Raw genomic sequence first — 19,288 nt, forward strand, 5'->3', positions numbered from 1 at the left:
TGCATGTAATGTATTGTTTACCATAAGGCATGTTACAATGTAGTAAAAAAAACTTATTGATACATGATGAATTATGACTCAATACTTTTCCACATGCTACACTTTAAACTCTGCACTATTCGTTTGCAGTATATACTATGACTAATCTTGAGTGGGACTTTAACCTTCTTGACTTTTATGCTATATTATGGCTTTATTAGGGGTTAGGTTTTAGTACATGCTATACTGAGCATTTTAACAAAATGCTATACAATGGATTTTTTGAAATGCCCAAATTGCAACTTGATTTGACATGCTAAACTCTTCTACATGTTTTATTTAATTATATACTAAGAATTGTATAGATTATCATACCAAAACTTACGGTAAAGAATGTCATAAAATTTAATACAAAGGTCATTCTTATTGTGGCGACTGCAACTAACGACTTAACCGGTCAGAGCGAAGGTGCTTCCTCCCATTTTAATTACAATGAGAGACATGGAGACGGCCAGACGGACTGTTTATTAGTTTGTGTACACAATAAAATATGAAGTAACCTTGATAGAACTGTCAAGTGTTTTGCAGCAGAGTATAAAACAGTATAGAGATCTCGCTATGTTTTAAACTAGTCTTTTTAATAGGTTATGCTTAAACTTTACAATTAGTCTTTGTTTAGTTGTCACTTTGATTGATTAGTATGTCAAATTAAGTATGTTGCCAAACGTCAGAAAAACAACATGGTGTCCGTTTAGTTTGGCATGCCGTTACTTCAACATGAGTAAGATAGTATTCCGAGGAGCAGGATTGTGGGAGGTGTCTACATACCTGCCAGAGGGCTCCGCCCACTCCTTCAGTAGACTCCAGATGTGGTACGATGCACACCTGGAGCGCAGTTGAGGGAAAGTTGCAGCCAAGAAAAGTTGGTTAGCGGCCCGGCACCAAGTGTTTTCACCGTGTCCAAGCTTGCTAGAACTCACGACTGAGCCAGATTTTGGTTTTGTTTTGGTAAATTGATCAGGAATAAATCCCAACTGGAATCTGCCCGTGTGTTTCACCGCCACTAATTTCTGTGTCCTCAAAACCGTTACAGTAATGTAAAATGTCAGAACATAAATATATATATATAATGATAGAACTAAGATTTCATGGTATGGAATTAAATGATTTGGGGTGTTTTTTACCATTATACTTCAGTTTCTTTCCTCACCTGAATTATGACAGATGACCAAAATTTACAACAAAACTAACATTTTTCCCCCTTAAGTCATTTGAACCTGAATCACCAGATGCTGCGTATTGTTGAGTATCACATTTGATATAGTTTTACTAAACAAGGTTTTAAATATATAAACTGAAAAAGTTACAAAGGAAATAAACTAGACCAGCATCACTTTTTAATAACAAAATCTTACATGAAAACCTTTATGTATCTCATTTACTTCACTTCTTTAATATGAAAGTTTTCCAACTTTTATTGTCACATCCAGCAAACAACGGATGGCTCAAACTAAAATCTGATTCTTTCAAGTCAACAAAAAAGGTTGAGACTGTTCAAAGATTTGCGATTTAAGGTTAGTCACATGAAAAAATAAGGTATTTCATTTTGGATGCACATCAAGACCTTTTATGTAAACTTCCTCATGTAAATAAGTGCATTTCTTCTTAGGCAGAGATTCAACATATACATTATTGCACAACATGCGGTCTTTGATTTATTTTTTTAGAAACATTAAAAGTTATATTTGAGTGTTCAGAAAATCATTTTTTTTATACTATATGTTTTTACTGGTAGTGGCTTTATAAGCGGTCACTGTTGATACAAACAGAAAAAATGACTGCTGTACAACATTAAACGCATTAAATACGACCAATGTAGTCACTTGCAGCGTATCATTATCAATTCAATAATAAAAATATCTGCTTCCCCAGTTGTTGCAGCATTTAACTTCCCTTTCTGTATTTATGGTAATCACCTGCCAAAATAGACGTTTACAGTTATTTGTCTCTTAACTCACGGCCTTCAACCCCACCAGCGCAGCTTGGGAGGAGGAGTCGTGGTTGGAGGTTCAACTTCGAAAACTGCCTCTCGTCCAACTGAAGAGCAGACAAAGTACAGGTTGGTGCCCAGCATGACCAGTATGGGGAAGAATGAGAAGCCAAAGCCGAGGCCCCTGATGCTGCTGCCCAGAGAGAGGCAGAGCCAGTAGATCAGCCTGCAACACGGGAAAGAACAACGATGAGTACAGACGCCAACGAGAGGCACGTCACCATTCATGTCTAGTGCATCATCAGCTCGGTTTGGGTAAATAACGACAAAAGCATCTGATCGCGACCCACGTCAGCTCCTAACAGGCTTTAGCTCCTTCATACCTATCATCATTTTTGTATTAAATGCATGTTACATTCAAAAATTATTGATTGATTATAAAATAATTATAGAAAGGTAATTGTGACCGGATAAACTTCCTAACAATAGTGTGAACAGAATTTGGGCGAGTAAAACATCTCAGCGACTTGCCCGAACAAGAAGTGGCTGAAAATGCCAAATGCCGGCTCAATTTATGCGTTGTTGAAGGAGTTCTTAAGTGCATCTTGAATAACAGGGGATTTGTAATAATCCTTTATGATCAGGTACGTGGTGTAGTTGTGTTGAGCAGCATCATGCTGAGTAAAATAAGTGCATTACTGATGGGAATGAATGATCTTAAGTATGGTAGTAAGTTAGACATATATTTCACCTCAACACACTTCACTGAAAAGTCCCCTAACACCAGACTAATCATCGATTTGTACAAATTACTATCACATGCATTACTACAGCATCATCCAGCGGAAGTTTTATAACCAAAACCTCCTCAACTATTCTTGGTTTGGATGCCAAACATTTAACAACGCGTTGCAGTGAACAAACATACCTGCCAAAAACGAATATGATGGTGAGCAGCGGCACCAGTTTGAGCAGGTCCTGGCTGATGTACGTTGCCATGACAGCGAGCTGCAGGAAGTAGAAGAGGAAGAGGGACAGGGACTCGTTGACAAAGTGCTGGTGCACCGCCACTTCTCGGTTTACCCGATTGCTCTGGTAGAGGGGCGTCAGGACGCTGTAGCGCAGCCGAGCTACACCCTGCACCACCACACCTGCAGAGGGACGAGGCTCAATTTAAATTGGTTTTACACTGCGTGGAGTTTTTAATTCAGCTTGCGGTTTACGGTGTTTGTTTCAGATGACGTAAAGTATTTGCGAGGTCTTACCGAGCAGGATGGGGATGATGGCGAAGAAGGAGCACCGTAGCGTGTACACCACCCTGAGGGGGGTGCTCGCAAGCACGGGTGGGTCAAAGGGCAGGAACACGTAAGCTCCCCACACCAGGAGAGGGAACAGGAGTCCAGCAGCCGCCGTCGCCAGAGCGATCCTCAGCTTGTTGCGGCACAGACCCTCACACAGGTCTGAGGAAGGTTATTCATTGTTGTTTAGAGATTCGTGGGACAAGAGCTGCATCGCTAACCAGTTCGGCCGGATTTCAGCTCAGTTGGCCACGATCGGTCTGATTGGTCGTAGATATCGCCGATTCTGTGTCAGTTGCATTTAGATGCATCACGCACCACACAATAGTTCACAACACACCCATAGTGGCACACACACTAACCAACGATTGTCACAGTCCGTAGAGACCATGGCGCATGGTATGCCGCTTCTCCCCCAACGGCATGTGCCGTTTCTTAAAGGCAGATGCCACTTGAAAGTAGTCTGTCCGACTGATACATTGGTTCTGCTTGCTGGTCCTCATGCAAATCAGTCTCTACTTGAGCACTGATACCTGGAGTGAATTATTTTTGGATTTTCTCATTTTAAATTAGAAAATTTTAATTTTCAGATTCTTTCCTGAAATGTAAGAACAACAAATTGAATTTACAATTAAGGAAAAGTTACAGAATGTAGCAGCAATTTTAATGCTCATCTTTCTTTATCCGGCCTTAATTTATTTGATTAAATAGATGTTTGAGGAGGATTTGGGTAAAGTAAACATTAAGAAATATGATACTTTGGTGGTCTGTGTTTTTTTTCCTATTCAGGGCAAACATCTAATAAATGCTGTGTTGTAGGTTACTCGTACAATTTAATGAATGTGTCACTCCCACAGTTTGTTTTTATACTCACAGAACTTGTCGTCCTCTTCTGTCCACTCTGGATGAAAGTGCAATGCCGAGTTGTGCTCCTTCCCGACATCCTTCTCGATGATCAGCCTGCTCTCCTCAGGAAGCTCTTTGCTGGACGGACGCACAATTGTCACTTGTGGGTTGAAACTCAAAGCACCTTTCCCTGAAATCCAATTTGACTTTTCTCCCTCCTCCTCTTCCTCCTCCTCCTCCTCCTCTTCATCATCTGCCAGAGAGCCATCCCCATTAATGTCCCGCTCCATCTCTATATCGTCGTCCCTCCACCTCTCGCCCTCAGGCATGCTTTCCCTCCACCTGCTCGTTCGGTCCTTTGACAGGTCCCGGCCTGCTCTGTAGAGCTGCTCTGTGTCTTTGGGCTGAGGAACTCCTTTCTCTGACCACACCCCGTTGTCTTTGTCTGTCTGAGGCCTGTTGTCTTTGTCTCCAGGCCACGGGAGAGTGGTCGGCTCGAGATGAGCAGAGGTGGTCATTTCTTCTTCCTCCTCCTCCTCCTCCTCCACCTCCTCATCATCATCATCCTCCTCCGAGTCCAGTTCTTCTTTTTCCTCGCCTGTAACCAATCTTTCCTCTATGCTGTTACTCCCTTCTGGCTTTTTACTTCCTGTTATTTGTGGCTCTGCAGGTGGGAGTGCCATGTCCTCACTTAAACCTGTGACTAAACCACCTTGGCCAGACATGTTTTTATTAAATCTTCCCTCTGTTTAGTCAACTGTTGCGTTGTCAAGATTATGATTTTCAGCAAAGTGTCCCGCAGCTGATAAAAGTCATTGTCGTGGATTTCTGTGAAAAAAGAACAAAATAAAAAAAAGAAGAAGAGTGAAACAAAGTCCTGCTTTGACAATCAAAGTTCACAGATTATCACGGGTGTGTTGCCTCTGCACAGGCCGACATGCTGATTACAGCGTGTTTGTCCGTCTTGTTTGAGCAGAAAGTCAAACTACTTCCACTTAAAAAATAGCTTTATAATCACCTTTATTTAAAGTATTAATCAAATGGTGACAAAATAAAAACAAAAGAACTCCCAGACACCAAAACAAAGTACAACAAATAAGGCAATTAAGAGGGAATTGGAAGCCATGTCAGCTTATTTGATGAATATACAAATCACTACCTTATTTCACCATGGCTAATAAAATCTAAATCATAACGATTAACTTCATTATTAATTAATCTTACATTTTTTAAAAGGATGTAACCTACACTACTTTCTAGTTTTCGCGTACCGATATGTTGCGTTAAAATATCTCTTTATTAATTTAATTATTATATTATATTAATCTCTTAATATCTGGAAAATGACATAAGCCTTCTTGATAAAAGTTTACTGTTATCTTAAGTTTCTAAGATATGGAGCCAAACCCAGGTCAAAAACCAAAGTTAAAAAGTTTTGTTGTTGAACATTGAAACTATGTATTCAAAATAAAAATAAGTAGACAAAAAATATTTTCGGGTTGAATATAGTTTTGACTATTTTTTTTAAAATATTTTTTCCAATCTTCACTTTTCATATTCGGTGTATTACATTTTTCGGTTGCAGATTTTTTGTTTTCAGATTCAAATCTTATATTTTCAGATTCACTAAATAAATAAATAAAAAAAATGTATTAAAAAAAATATATAAAACAGTCAAAACTATATTCAACCCGAGAATACTTTTCGTGCACTTTTTTATTTGTTTAATACATTGTTGTATTTTCAAGGTTCAAGACCAAAACTTTAAAACTTGTTTTTAAAATGAACAAAACTTTTGACATGGATTTGGCTCCATATTAAGACCATGACGCTTCCTATGAACTGGCAAGTCATGGTGACCTGACATGACCCCGTGACCCGAATACAAGAGAAAGCGGTATATCCACATACTTGTAGCAGATGCATAATACGCGAGTATTGCGCAACCAAATACCGCTTCGACGCCGACCGAACCGCCTTTGTGACGCCAGGAGCACGTTGTTTGTTCAACTTCCCACCGGCCAATTATTAACAGGAAGCGGCGTTTCGCTCGGGCCATAAAGCGAGTGACGGGCGGTGAAGGCCGCATTCCTGCACGCACGCACGCACGCACACACACACACGCACACACACACACACACACGCACTTTGCCTGACAGAACTGCAAGTCTTCCACAAAAGGCCTCGGAGACCCTCTCCGCCCCCTTCAAATGTCCCCCTTCAAACCACGTCTTTAGTCGCCAACTTCCAGACTTTGTTCGGATTGACGGCGTGTTTCAGTCGCACAGACAGGTGAGGAATTTAGTTCCTCGCTTCAGCCGAAACCTGCCTGGCGGGCGGCTGTGAGACGTCGACCGCCGCGTCTCCACTGAAACACGTCCACGCGTGTTGACCTTTCGTTCAGCCGACCTCGCGCTTACCTGCGTGGGCTTCATCGCCGAGAAGAAACCACCCGTCAGTCCGCCCGCCTGGTCCGGAGCAGCGGGAGCCCTCGCTTCGTCACACAGGTGGAGCGAGGAGTCACCCGGCAGGTGTAACGAGCTCCTGATTCCCGAGAGGGGGAGAAACAGCGGGGAGGTGTCACTCCGCGCGGCTTCCAGCGAGCGAGAGAAACGTCGGCGCGGAGACGCGCCTCGGCCGCGCGCTCACAGCGATAGGAAACTAACTGGTTTTTCATGACCCTAACCCTTAGTCATTTGGGTTTTACGTTTAATAGTTCTGCAGTCTACTAGTGGAACCTCTACTCTTGACTTCCGAATGTGTGCTCGTTATGTAAATACAACTAAATAGTTGTATTGCTCTTTTTTAAGGGGTTCTCTTTAAATTTAACAATGAATTTACTCAACTAAGCACCTCTTGGGCACCTCACGCTGAGACGATACCTCAGCGTGAGGTGACAGAATATAAAACAAAAATCCAGAAAAATCGCATTGTAACATACTGTACATAACATTATGTAACCTTTTTTAGTCACCATACGTTTGCTGTAGCTCATGTTTGCACTCCTCCAACCAGATCTTCTCAAGATCCTTCAGGTTTCCTGTCTGTCGCCGGGCAACACAGACTTTCAGCTCCCTCCGAAGACGTTCTACTGGGTTCAGGTCTGGAGACGGGCTAGGCCTCTCCAGGACCTTGACTCCTTAGTCGCCCTGGCTGTGTGTCGTTGTCCTGCTGGAAGACCCAGCCACGACCCATCTTCAATGCTCCTTACTGAGGGAAGGAGGTTGTTTGCCAGTATCTCGCAATACACGGCCTCGTTCATCCTCCCCTCAATACGGTGCAGTCTGTCCCCTTTGTAGAGAAGCATCCCCAAAGAATGAGGTTTCCATCTCCATGCTTCACGGTTGGGATGGTGTTCTTGGGCTTGTACTCATCCTTCTTCCTCCAAACACGGCAGGAGTTTAGACCAAAAAGCTCTATTTTCGTCTCATCAGACCACATGACCTTCTCCCATACCTCCTCTGGATCATCCAGATGTTCATTAGCAAACTTCAGACGGGCCTGGACATGCGCTGGCTTGAGCAGGGGGACCTTGCGTGCGCTGCAGGATTTAAATCCATGACGGCGTAGTGTGTTACGAATGGTTTTCTTTGAGACTGTGGTCCCAGCTCACTGACCAGGTGCTGTTCTGGTTCTGGGCTGATCCTGCATGGAGCCGCAGAGCGAGGGAGATTGACCGTCATCTTGAACTTCTTCCACTTTCTAATAATCGAGCCAAAAGTTGTCACCTTCTCACCAAGCTGCTTGCCTCTTGCCCCGAAGCCCATCCAGCCTTGTGCAGGTCTACCGCTGATGTGCTTACACAGCTCTCTGGTCGTGGCCATTGTGGAGCGGTTGGAGTCTGTTTGAGTGTGTGGGCAGGTGTCTTTTATACAGGTGATGAGAACAGGAGGGCTTCCGAAAGACAAACTAACAGGTCTGTGAGAGACGGAGTTCTTACTGGTTGGTAGGTGATCAAATACCGCTAAAAAAATTTCAGGCATTTCATTTCAACAGCCTATCACAAACCCAGATAGAACGCTGAAATAAATATGTGGACACACCAAAGGCCCATTTGGCAATTAGAAACTTTAATTGTTTTACACAATCCTAAAAATGTTTATATACATCAAGTAATCATGAAGAACAAGAACTAAAAACGTTCAAACAAGGTGCCAAAAATACAAGGGAATGAATTACTGAAAATCAATCTAATCACAAAAATTATAATCTCATGACAGGGAAGAAACAATGAGAAATCACAGCTACTTGTCAATATTAAGATAAAATAAAGAGCAACATCTGAAACTAGGAGAGCATCAGCGCGTGGCGAGAAGGCATTTCTTGCAGAGGCGTCAGACCTGGTGAAGAATGTGCGTTTTGTAAAAGTTGAGAGGCTGATCTGTGTAACTAACTGCTACATTCAAAGCTTTGACAACTCAGGCATATTTAAAAAAACAACAATACTGAAACGGCACGAAGACAATGATGACATTTCAAAACATTTAATCTAAAACGCTCCTTACAGATTTGGAATATAAAAAAGGGCAGGTCAGGGGTTTTGGGTCCAAAGGCAAGGGAACCTGATAAATATATATATATACACATATTCTTTTGTTGGACACTGGGGGGGGGAGACACACAAATAGTTGCACAACACAACATTCAAATATCTCCACCTTTTGCAAACTAAAATTTGCCTACGTCACATTTAGCAGAATTCTTTTTCAATCATTTGGATTCGAGTTTGTGGCCGACAGTCCAGTATACACATTTTTTTTGCTGTGTTTTTCTCAAACTCCTGGAAGAAATATTTGCATCTTTAGCGGCTAAATTCTCCACAGCTAGTTGCCAGTGACCTCTTTATCTAACTTTTAAGTAACTTTAAAAAGGGTTTTCTTTGCTGAAAAGTGCGGCTTCTTGTGAGATCAGCGACATGAACTATAACAGCAAAGTAACATTGGGGTTAAACTAGTCGAAATGGCCGTGAACCTCTATTAAGCCGAGGGGAGCTGCGGAGCCAGAAGATTCTCTGTATGCTCATTGCAACAAGTGACACCTTCTGCATCGGTCAAACAATAATAAATATCCATAACAAAATAACCATTTCTAAATAAAAAGGCATGTGTCCTCGTCAAGTAAATGACAAACAGAAGTCAGCATAGGGTGGGCGAGCAGTCCCATAACGGATCTGTGTGTTCCTAAATCCCTTGTTCAATCTTTACATGATTCTGCGCTGAATTGATCATTAGAATGACAGATTGTACAGAGTTACGAAAGCTGCTGCGATGGAGGGGAGCCGGGAAATGGGATATTGTTTTGTCTTCTTCCCTTTGACAAAAAAAAAATACATTAGACAACTAAATGTAAACCGTAACAATTAGTGCCAGTCCAAAAAAACATTACTACTAGTAATATTCAGATGACAGTAAGGAAGACATAAAAAAAAAAAAAAAATCACAATAGATCGAGATGGACGTGTTAGTCAGAAAACAGAAGCGCTGCAGAAAAGCCAACCAACCGACGAAATGACTACAAATATGTGTATTCATTGACACGACTGTTATCGGTTTTAAACAGGAACTTTTTTGGTCAGATCGGGGCGGCTCATCAAGCCTGGTTACTAACTTCTGAGTCGGCATCCTGATTGATGGATGCATCTTTTTTTATCTCCGCCTTCTCTTCTTCACATTTCAGTGCCACGGGAGCTGAATCACTCTCTGCTGTCGAATGGTCGGCATCTGCACTGTCGATCGGTGCTCCCCTTCCTGCTTTACTGCTGTTGACTGAACCTTTAGGACGGCCCCTTTTCCGCGTCGGAACAGCATCACTTTTTGGAGCACTTGGGGGACGGCCCCTTTTTCTCTGGGGTTCGACACCGGGGTCGCTTGGCGAGGGCGAAGATTCAGACAAACTCTTACGCAAGTGAGCGCCTCTCTTGGACTCTGACTTGTGAGGCCGACCGCGGCTTCTAGGAGGGGCTGGTTCTGACCCCTCTGCAGGATCAGCTCGGGGGTATTTCCTGGGCCTTCCCAGCGGCTTCCATACTTTGGGCTTTTTCAGCTCCTCGGGGTACTTCCTTGGTCTTCCCCTTTGGCCTTGTTTCTTGTTTAAAGAGCCTTTGGGGCGACCCGGCCGCTTCTTAGCCGGCGGGGAGCCATCCGTTTCTTGTTTGATCTTTTTCGGCCTCCCCCTCCCTCTTGGAGGGCTCTCTGCGTCCTCTCCGTCCTCACTGCTCTCCTCCGTCTCTAGCCTGGGCTTGTTATCGGGAGAGCGTCTCGGATTCTGACGCTGTACAGAACTGCCTCCGTTCTCTCTGCTTGTCAAACTTCCCGACTTGCGCTTCGTGGATCCTTTTGGACGACCCCTTTTTGCTTTTGGTGCATCAGAGGCACCGTTTGGTAAGTCTTCAGCATCGTCACAGGTGCTTTTGTAGAGAGATTTTTTGGGGCGGCCTCTTTTCCTAGGAGAACGGTCTGCTGTTGGACCGTCTTCATCGCTGCTCTGTTTGTTGGGCTCTTGAGTTTGCACAGAATTAGCGGCGAGGTCGTCTTCTGATCCTTCCAGCTCTGTGGCTTTCGGGAGTTTCGGACGTCCTCTTCCCCTCCGAGGAGGTTTGGACTCACTGGTGAAAATGCCTGAAACCTGCTCGGTTTTGGTAATGTCTGTGAGAGAAACTTTTAACATCTTAAAACCGTGTGGCCTAACCCTTCCACTTTTAACTGGACTGTTATTGGACTCCTCTACACTGGACTCTTCCTCGTGGCTCGCCGCATCTCCCTGTTCCGTCTCTGCCATCTTTTGTTCTTCTTCTTTACAGTTGCCGTCAGTTTGGATTACTTCAGTTGGGGGTTTCACCTATAATTTACAAGAATAAAAGCACAATTGTTTAATACTGATCACTTTTGAACTATGTATTATACCAACTTTATTACATAAATAAGTTTGATAAAGCTTGACTTTAATATTGCCCCTTAGTTGGCCCAGAGATGGGCCATTATTACAAGAGGTGAGTTGTGAAAACCCTGGCGATCGAGGAGAGATGTGGGTTCGATGGCAAGCTGACAGTCACATAGAACAAGACTGTACGGGTGTGGGGGGGGGAGGCTCAGTAGCAGATATGTGGTTAAACGATGCACAGGGAAAAGACAGGTTTAGAAAGACGCTGCAACAGGAAAAACAAGGAAATGAAAAATGATTAGGAAAATAACATGACTCGATCCACCCTCGCCCAATCAGCTGTCCGCTGCTCTGAGCACTGCACTCCACACACGGTTGGGGCCGACACAGACCACGCGGCTACATTTAAGTGGAAAAAGTCATAGACCAGAGATTCTGGACTCTGCTTCGGCAGATGTACTCTTCATCGGTACACCAAGTCCCACCACGCACACGCCGAGGACGGAGAACCGATCAACAGCATTAAAGACTATGACAGACTATGTTTTGTCAGCTGACAAAGTAACTGGGCCTGATGAGAGCACAGCACCAGGGCAGAAGACGAACACAAAACATTGGCGGCCAAGTCTTTTGAAAGACGCACATCAGCTTAAGAAAATCACTACGGCAACAGGTGCTTCAGAGCTGAGGTGGGAGGACTCACTCTGGTGAGGGGAGGAGCAGTGGGGGACCGGACCCCAGCGATGGATCACCACACACACACAAAAAAAAAATCCCAAATTAACATTGGATTATTACTTTTAAAAAACTGCACAAATAAGATGCACGCATTGTTTCATAGAATGATGGAATCATGGTTTGGAAAGAGGAGAACGTGGCAGTTTCAGCATTTTACATCAATGTTTGTGGCAGTACGCTTATTGTGTATGACAGGACTTCTGCAGCGACGGGTAGATGCTACCATGACTGAAACATTTACAAGAGAATTCTCAACAGGAGTAAGAGAATCTGGGAAACTACGGCATGCTGAGGGGGAATCAATTGCAGATAGGAAACATTTTAAACTCATATTACATCGAGGGACAAATAGGTTTAGCATTTCTTAAACTGGATAGAAATCATACGGGATGAATTGCAAACATGTTGGTAAAAACTGCTGCTAACATGCAGAGAGCGTTTAAGGGATGAAGCTTGGAAACGGTGCATCACCTACAGACTTTACAAATAATTATTTCTAAAATACAAAGTTATTTTATGTTTATTCATAGATTTGAATATTGTCTTGAAGCATTATAACAGTCAAACTCACAAAGGACTGAAGATATAGTTAATTTCAGAGAAACTTCAATAACATATACAGCTTTGGCTCTTAACGTAAATATAACTAAAGGTTACGAAGTTACTATTTTGCTAAAGATAACGAAACTAATCCGCAAGAATACATATACGGTCTGCGGGGTACGATTTTTTAAATATTATTTAAGGCAAGATTAGGTCTTATTACTTTAATTAAAAGATGGGTTTTGCGGGGCTTTTATTATTATTCTGGAACATTTTGTGTTCGCTACATATTTACAAATTAGTTACATCTAAAACAATCTGTAATGGGGTCGACTATCAATCTTTTTCCAGCATATAACGTTAGTTAACATTACCGTTAGCTTCAAAACCGATGGCAGTGGGAATGAAAGCTATCGAAGAAAAAGAGGAATTCCTGCAGTAAACAAAATGCGTAACTCACCTTAAATTAATTATCTGTTAGAGCTCAGCTTAATTTTCATAAATTGCCAATTGTCGGAGCAGCGTGTTATTTGAAAGTATTAACGTTAAGCCTTTAATGTGTCTGTGATGGCGGTTTAAATTTGCAACCATTTCCGGGAGTCCGTGACAATTATTAGGCCCTGAAAGAAACTGCAGCACAAACTTTAGTTCCGCCTAAACGTCCGTGCGTCGCTACTGATATTTATCATTCTATCATCTTCTTGCAGGTACTACGGGAATATGTCGCATTGCTGCCTTCTTAAGGCTTTAATGTTCCAGTTCAGTCACGCTAAAATACAAATAAAAAACTAAAATATAAAATAAATATATACATTTCATATGCTACCACATATATATAAATTAAAATATGATTTAAATGAATTACTAATTCTTTAAGTGTAAATGATTATTGGACACAAATAACACAACAGACATGTGCACGCACATGTCGTTTTTTAAAGTTTGTATTAGAAATGTTTTCATGCAAGTCTCCTTATGATGATTAAAAAGACTAAAATTATAGCACTTCAATTCTACTTATAATGGCTATTATCTATAGTAAGTTGTAAATCGGCTTATTTAATAAAATTGCACTTTGTTTCTTGTTCTTTTGAGTTTGTATCCTAATGGTGGAAATGCACTTTTAAGTCGCTTTGGATAAAAGCGTCAGCTAAATGACATATAATGTAAAAAATGTTTTTTGTCTCAAACGACAGGGTAAATTCAGTTAAATCGCTCCAAAATGTCCAGTTTATTCCCATCAATTCACTTACATTCCCCCGGAAAGTTTCCAACTGAATATTCCCACAATTTTGCAACTCTATTCGACAACATCCTTTTTACAGAAATAACAAAAGTGACAGACACCACATGAAAATCTAAACGCAGTAATAAAAAGGAGAACGAGATGGACGTGTTAAGTTAGAAAATAGAAGCGCTGCAGAAAAGCCAACCGACTGACAAAATGACTACAAATATGTGTATTCATTGACACGACTGTTATCGGTTTTAAACAGGAACTTTTTTGGTCAGATCGGGGCGGCTCATCAAGCCTGGTTACTAACTTCTGAGTTGGCATCCTGATTGATGGATGCATCTTCTTTTATCTCCGCCTCCTCTTCTTCACATTTCAGTACCATGGGCGCTGAATCACTTTCTGCTGTCGAATGGTCGTCATCTGCACTGTCGATCGGTGCTCCCCTTCCTGCTTTACTGCTGTTGACTGAACCTTTAGGACGGCCCCTTTTCCGCGTCGGAACAGCATCACTTTTTGGAGCACTTGGGGGACGGCCCCTTTTTCTCTGGGGTTCGACACCGGGGTCGCTTGGCAAAGACAAAGATTCAGGCAATGTCTTACGCAAGTGAGCGCCTTTCTTTGACTGTGTCTTGTGAGGCCGACCGCGGCTTCTACGAGGGGCTGGTTCTGACCCCTCTGCAGGATCAGCTCGGGGGTATTTCCTGGGCCTTCCCAGCGGCTTCCATACTTTGGGCTTTTTCAGCTCCTCAGGTGATGGCAGAGGGTACTTCCTTGGTCTTCCCCTTTTGGCTTTTGGTTTTCTCGGGCGACCACGCTTCCATGGTTTGGCCTTATATGCAGGTCGTTTCTTGTTTAAAGAGCCTTTGGGACGACCCGGTCGCTTCTTAGCCGGCGGGGAGCCAGCCGTTTCTTGTTTGATCTTTTTCGGCCTCTCTGCATCCTCTCCGTTCTCACTGCTCTCCTCCGTCTCTAGCCTGGGCTTCTTACCGGAAGAGCGTCTCGGATTCTGACGCTGTACAGAACTGCCTCCGTTCTCTCTGCTTGTCAAACTTCCCGACTTGCGCTTCGTGGATCCTTTTGGACGACCCCTTTTTGCTTTTGGTGCATCAGAGGCACCGTTTGGTAAGTCTTCAGCATCGTCACAGGTGCTTTTGTAGAGAGATTTTTTGGGGCGGCCTCTTTTCCTAGGAGAACGGTCTGCTGTTGGACCGTCTTCATCGCTGCTCTGTTTGTTGGGCTCTTGAGTTTGCACAGAATTACCGGCGAGGTCGTCTCCTGATCCTTCCAGCTCCGTGGCTTTCGGGAGTTTTGGACGTCCTCTTCCCCTCCGAGGAGGTTTGGACTCACTGGTGGAAATGCTTAAAACCTGCTTTAACTTGTTTAACTTCATTGAACCTTGTGGCCTACCTCTTCCTCTTTTAATTGAATTATTATTAGACATTTCTACACAGGACGTTTCCTTGTGGCTTGTTGCATCTCCTTGTATCTCAGCAATCTTTTCTTTTATACGGTTGCCGTCAGTTTGGACCACTTCACTTAGGTTTGCACCTGTAAATGAAATGTTGAAAAGCACAATTACTGTTTATTCTGATACGGGGAGATGAAATCCGTCGCTCTGATTGGTTGAGAGTGGGTCACGAGGGGTACATTATTGAGCGATAACGTACAGTTACTGTTCACATTCATCCGAGCGTTGCACATCACTGAGCACTCAAAGTAGCAGGTTAGATTTTACACGACCGTTAGTTAACATTTTAGCTTTTAGCTCGGTGGCGATCGCCAAAAAAACCCGGAAATCCCACAAATGATCGGTTTCGTGCAATGCAAGCTTTTGCAACCGGACAATTAAGGTGGATGTCATGAGCGATGTGAATGAATGAGATGGTGCTGGGCCCAGTGCTGTTTACACGCACGTACGAGAACTATTTTTCTCTAGACTACTGAAATATTTGGTGGCTACAAATATTTTGTCCTGAAAGGCAGCTATTTACTCACTATTCATAATTTTTCTGGTAACTTGAGTCAGTCCTTTGTCTTCAATAATGTAATTGTTTGAGGGTTGCCCAACAACGCCCCCCAACTGTTACATTATTGGACGATAAAGTACAGCCTCTCATACCTGCTTTAATAATAATCACCTTTAAACTATGTATGTTTTATTCTATATCTGTGTGTAAGTTTGATAAAGCAGGACTTATATTTCCCAATAATATCGTAATGATGACTAGAAGTTAGAAGATGAACAAAGAAAAATAACCTGTCTGATGGTGTTGTTTACTTGTGTTTTGATAGAGGCATCAATACTAAATTGAGATGTTTTCACAATCAGTTAAGTTCTTCATAAGGATTTTAGGATACATTTTTAAAATATATCTCATTGTGTTTAATCAGTAATGTGATCAATGATTAATCATAAATAAAATATGAAGTAACGTTATTTCTATGTTATGTTCATTCTGAATGTAAGAGCCGATTTATGATGTGTGTCAGGATCTGATCGATCAGCCTATATGGGTAGGAACCTTTGGGGGCTCGGCAGGTGTTTCCAGCGGGTATAGGAAAAACTGTTTTTGACTTTTAATTGTAGAAGCTAAGCCACCGCTACAAGCCACTGAGGCATTTTGTCGGGAAAACCTAATTGACGCACTGGGTAGTGTCATGTTACGCTCCGGGTGGATGTATGTAAAACGTGTGGTAAGCGTAAGTTGGCAAATAAATGGGACTCGTTTCCAACTTAACACAAAGGCTACAGGACTCTCATTCATCCTTCATGGTACAACAGCAGCGCGTCAATTAGGTTTTCCGGACAAAATGCCTCAGTGGCTTAAAGCGTTGGCTCAGCTTCTACACTGAATATTGTCTGTATTGAAGGAATATAACAAACTGACGTTGCTATTTTCAGAGAAACTTTTATTAATAAAACATATAGCTTTGGCTCCAAAAAAAGCCAATATTGTTTTTCTTAAGAAAACCTTTTTTTTTTAAACCGTGTGGCCTGCCCTTACCTCTTTCAATTGCGTTGTTATTGGACATTTCTACACTGGACTCTTCCTCATTACTCGCCGCATTTCCTCGTTCTGTCTCAGCCATCTTTTTTCTTCTATACAGTTAGGTTTGCACCTGTAAATTCAACATTAAAAATCTGTTATTGTTTTATGCGTAAATCAAACTATTTAATATTGATTTTAAAACCAGTTGTACATGTGATGAAGCAAGGCGTTACTATTGCACTGTAAAGACAAAACATTAGTACGATAAAGAAGGATTAATGAAGTCAAAACAAAAAGATCTCCGATAACTTTGCACCCGATTCAGAATTGTATTTGTGGCAGCAGAACGGTGTCTACATTTGAGCTATGAAGCAATTAGCTATTTGAACTACAACATGGGGAAAATGTAATACAAACCATTTTAGCATTGTAAAAAGGCCAAAAGGTTAAAGTCGGGGAGAAAGAAAGAAATAATTGCCATCTTATTTTATATTCCAGTCCAACTCTCCATGTAATCTCCATCGAAGGATTATACATAACGAATGCCTTGATTAATTTATAGCAGTTTAAAGTCCCTTTCAAGCAGAAAATAGCGTGTCCACAACTTCTGCACCGTATCTCCCTGGGAGAGGGACTATTTGAGGAGGGAGTTGGTTATACATGTATTTATTTGATACGGCGCTTACTTTCTGCAATAGCTTTAACTCCAATGAAACAAAAAACTATGGGTTGAATTTGGATGGTTGTAGCTCATGTGAGCACACTCATATATTTATATTTAATCCAATCTTACGTTGTTTTTTTTTACATTTACATTTTGGAAAGAAACAACATGAAGGATTAGTTGTACACTGCTGGTCTATTGCATGGCGTTTCATATTGCAAAGGGGGGAAGAATTAATAAACGCTAAAGTCAGTAATGTCTTTGGGTCAAATTTTTTTTGAATGTAAAATCAAAACTGAAACGTAACATTACACAAAATGTTAATGCTTTTTGTGAAATGTAAGGTTTTTCACAATTCCTATCCCGACGTACCAGATTGCTTTCCAGGTAATAGTCAGCCACAAAAACGACTGCAATGAAAAGAGTGGCTATGAGCCCGAGCGGATACAGTGGTGCAATAAACATAGTGCATACATCACCTTAATGAAATACTCTGCAGGAGTTTAGCTCCATTCTAAACAGACTACCGACTCATCAGCTAGACCACGAAGTGAAAGTGCGAATGTGGGCGCTTAATGTTGCTGTGACGCGCCATTTGAATTTGCGACCAGTTCCGGTCGTCCGTGCTGTTTAGGAGGCTCTGAAGGAACTTGCCGCACGGAACTTTAGTTCCGCCTTGGCATTAAGTTTATGTTCCCAGCCACCGGGTCCGTGAAACAATCGAACGTCATTCTACAGTATGAGATAGCGCACACTTCAATATTTTTAAATGGTGTGTAGAAGCCCAAAACAACTTATTTGGACATCATGGTACTTTGCGTTAAACGATCAAGTGTGCACAGCTAAATTAACGTTGCGTTAGTTTATTGCATGACGTATAATTTCGCAAGGGCGGAAAGGAGTAACACCAATAATAGACCCGTGTATTAATATCAAAATTATTAGTTTGTGTCAATATTATACATATTATGGATTTTTTTATTTTTAGAAAAACGAACCAAACACTCCATTGCAACTGAAGCATCATGCAATAAGTGAAATATAACTAAATATGTAGCAACACAAATGCTATGACAGGATCCTGATGACGATGTTCCATATTGTTTTCCAGGTTATAGTCACCTTCAAAATCGACGGGAATGGGAATAGTTACTGCAATAAACAAAACGCGAACCTCACGTTAAAGGAATTATTTCTTAGAGTTTAGCTCAATTGTCATAAATTGGCGACTGCGAAACCGCGTATGATTTGAAAGTAACGTTAAGCCTTTATTGTTTATCTGTGAAGCTTTAACTATGCAACCACTTTTTACGCTCTGAAGGAAACTGCAAAACAAACTAGTTCCGCCTAAACATCCCCGTATCGCTCCTATTTTTTTTAACCATTCTATCATCTTCTTGCAGGTAATACGGATATTAGAATTAATATCTAAGCATATCTAATGTGCTTAGATATTTATATGTATATGTAAAAGGTCCTCAACCCTTCAACAGGACTGCTATCTGCTGCTTTGTGCAAGGAGGAACAGGTTGAGCACTGCTCGAGCTCTAGAGAATGACCTCCAGCAGGCCAGTGGTGTGACTGTCTCAGCCAATCACAACAATCAGAAACCTGTGCTCACTGCCCAGCACCGTGAAGCTTGATCATCATTTGCTATAGAACACCAAAATGGGCATGTCCGGATTCTCGTCCGGATTCTCTGGAGAAGCCAAAGAGAACGCTACGCTGCCTGCAGCATCGTTCAGCACGACCGGTTTGGTGGTGGTAGTCTATGGCCGTCTGACTGCCATTAGCTATCGGGATGAAATCCTTGAACCCATGTTCAATCCCTACACTGGTGCAGTAGGTCCCGGGTTCCTCCTGATGCACGACAACGCCCAGCCTCATGTGGCAAGAGTACGCAGGCAGTACCTGGAGGATGAAGGAATATATACAATTGAATGACCCTCACAATCACCTGACCCAAACCCAACAGAACACCCCTGGGTCATTATGTTTTGTTCCATCAGACGCCGCCAAGTGGCTCCTCAGACTTTACAGGAGCTCACTGATGCCCATAGACAGATCTGGGAGGACATCCCTCCTTTCGTCGTCCCATTAGGAGCGTGCCACGAGCTTGTCAAG

The 19,288-nt window shown here is 42.2% G+C and overlaps 1 protein-coding gene across 1 annotated transcript; it reads right to left on the minus strand.

Annotated features, from left to right (window-relative positions):
• Positions 1-1,356: 1,356 nt before the first annotated feature.
• On the minus strand, positions 1,357-17,806 carry LOC120826713 (uncharacterized). Its single transcript, XM_078081877.1, has 10 exons — positions 17,644-17,806; positions 16,516-16,630; positions 13,818-15,058; positions 9,709-10,950; positions 7,093-7,157; positions 6,534-6,657; positions 4,142-4,862; positions 3,235-3,429; positions 2,898-3,120; positions 1,357-2,195 (listed from the first exon to the last, which is right to left on the minus strand). Exons 2-10 carry the CDS (start codon positions 16,598-16,600, stop codon positions 2,003-2,005), a joined length of 4,089 nt encoding a protein of 1,362 aa, XP_077938003.1. The 5' UTR covers positions 16,601-16,630; positions 17,644-17,806; the 3' UTR covers positions 1,357-2,002.
• Positions 17,807-19,288: the final 1,482 nt, after the last annotated feature.

The sequence above is a fragment of the Gasterosteus aculeatus genome, chromosome 10 (genome assembly GCF_964276395.1).
Source record: "Gasterosteus aculeatus chromosome 10, fGasAcu3.hap1.1, whole genome shotgun sequence".
NCBI classification, from domain to species: Eukaryota; Metazoa; Chordata; class Actinopteri; order Perciformes; family Gasterosteidae; genus Gasterosteus; species Gasterosteus aculeatus.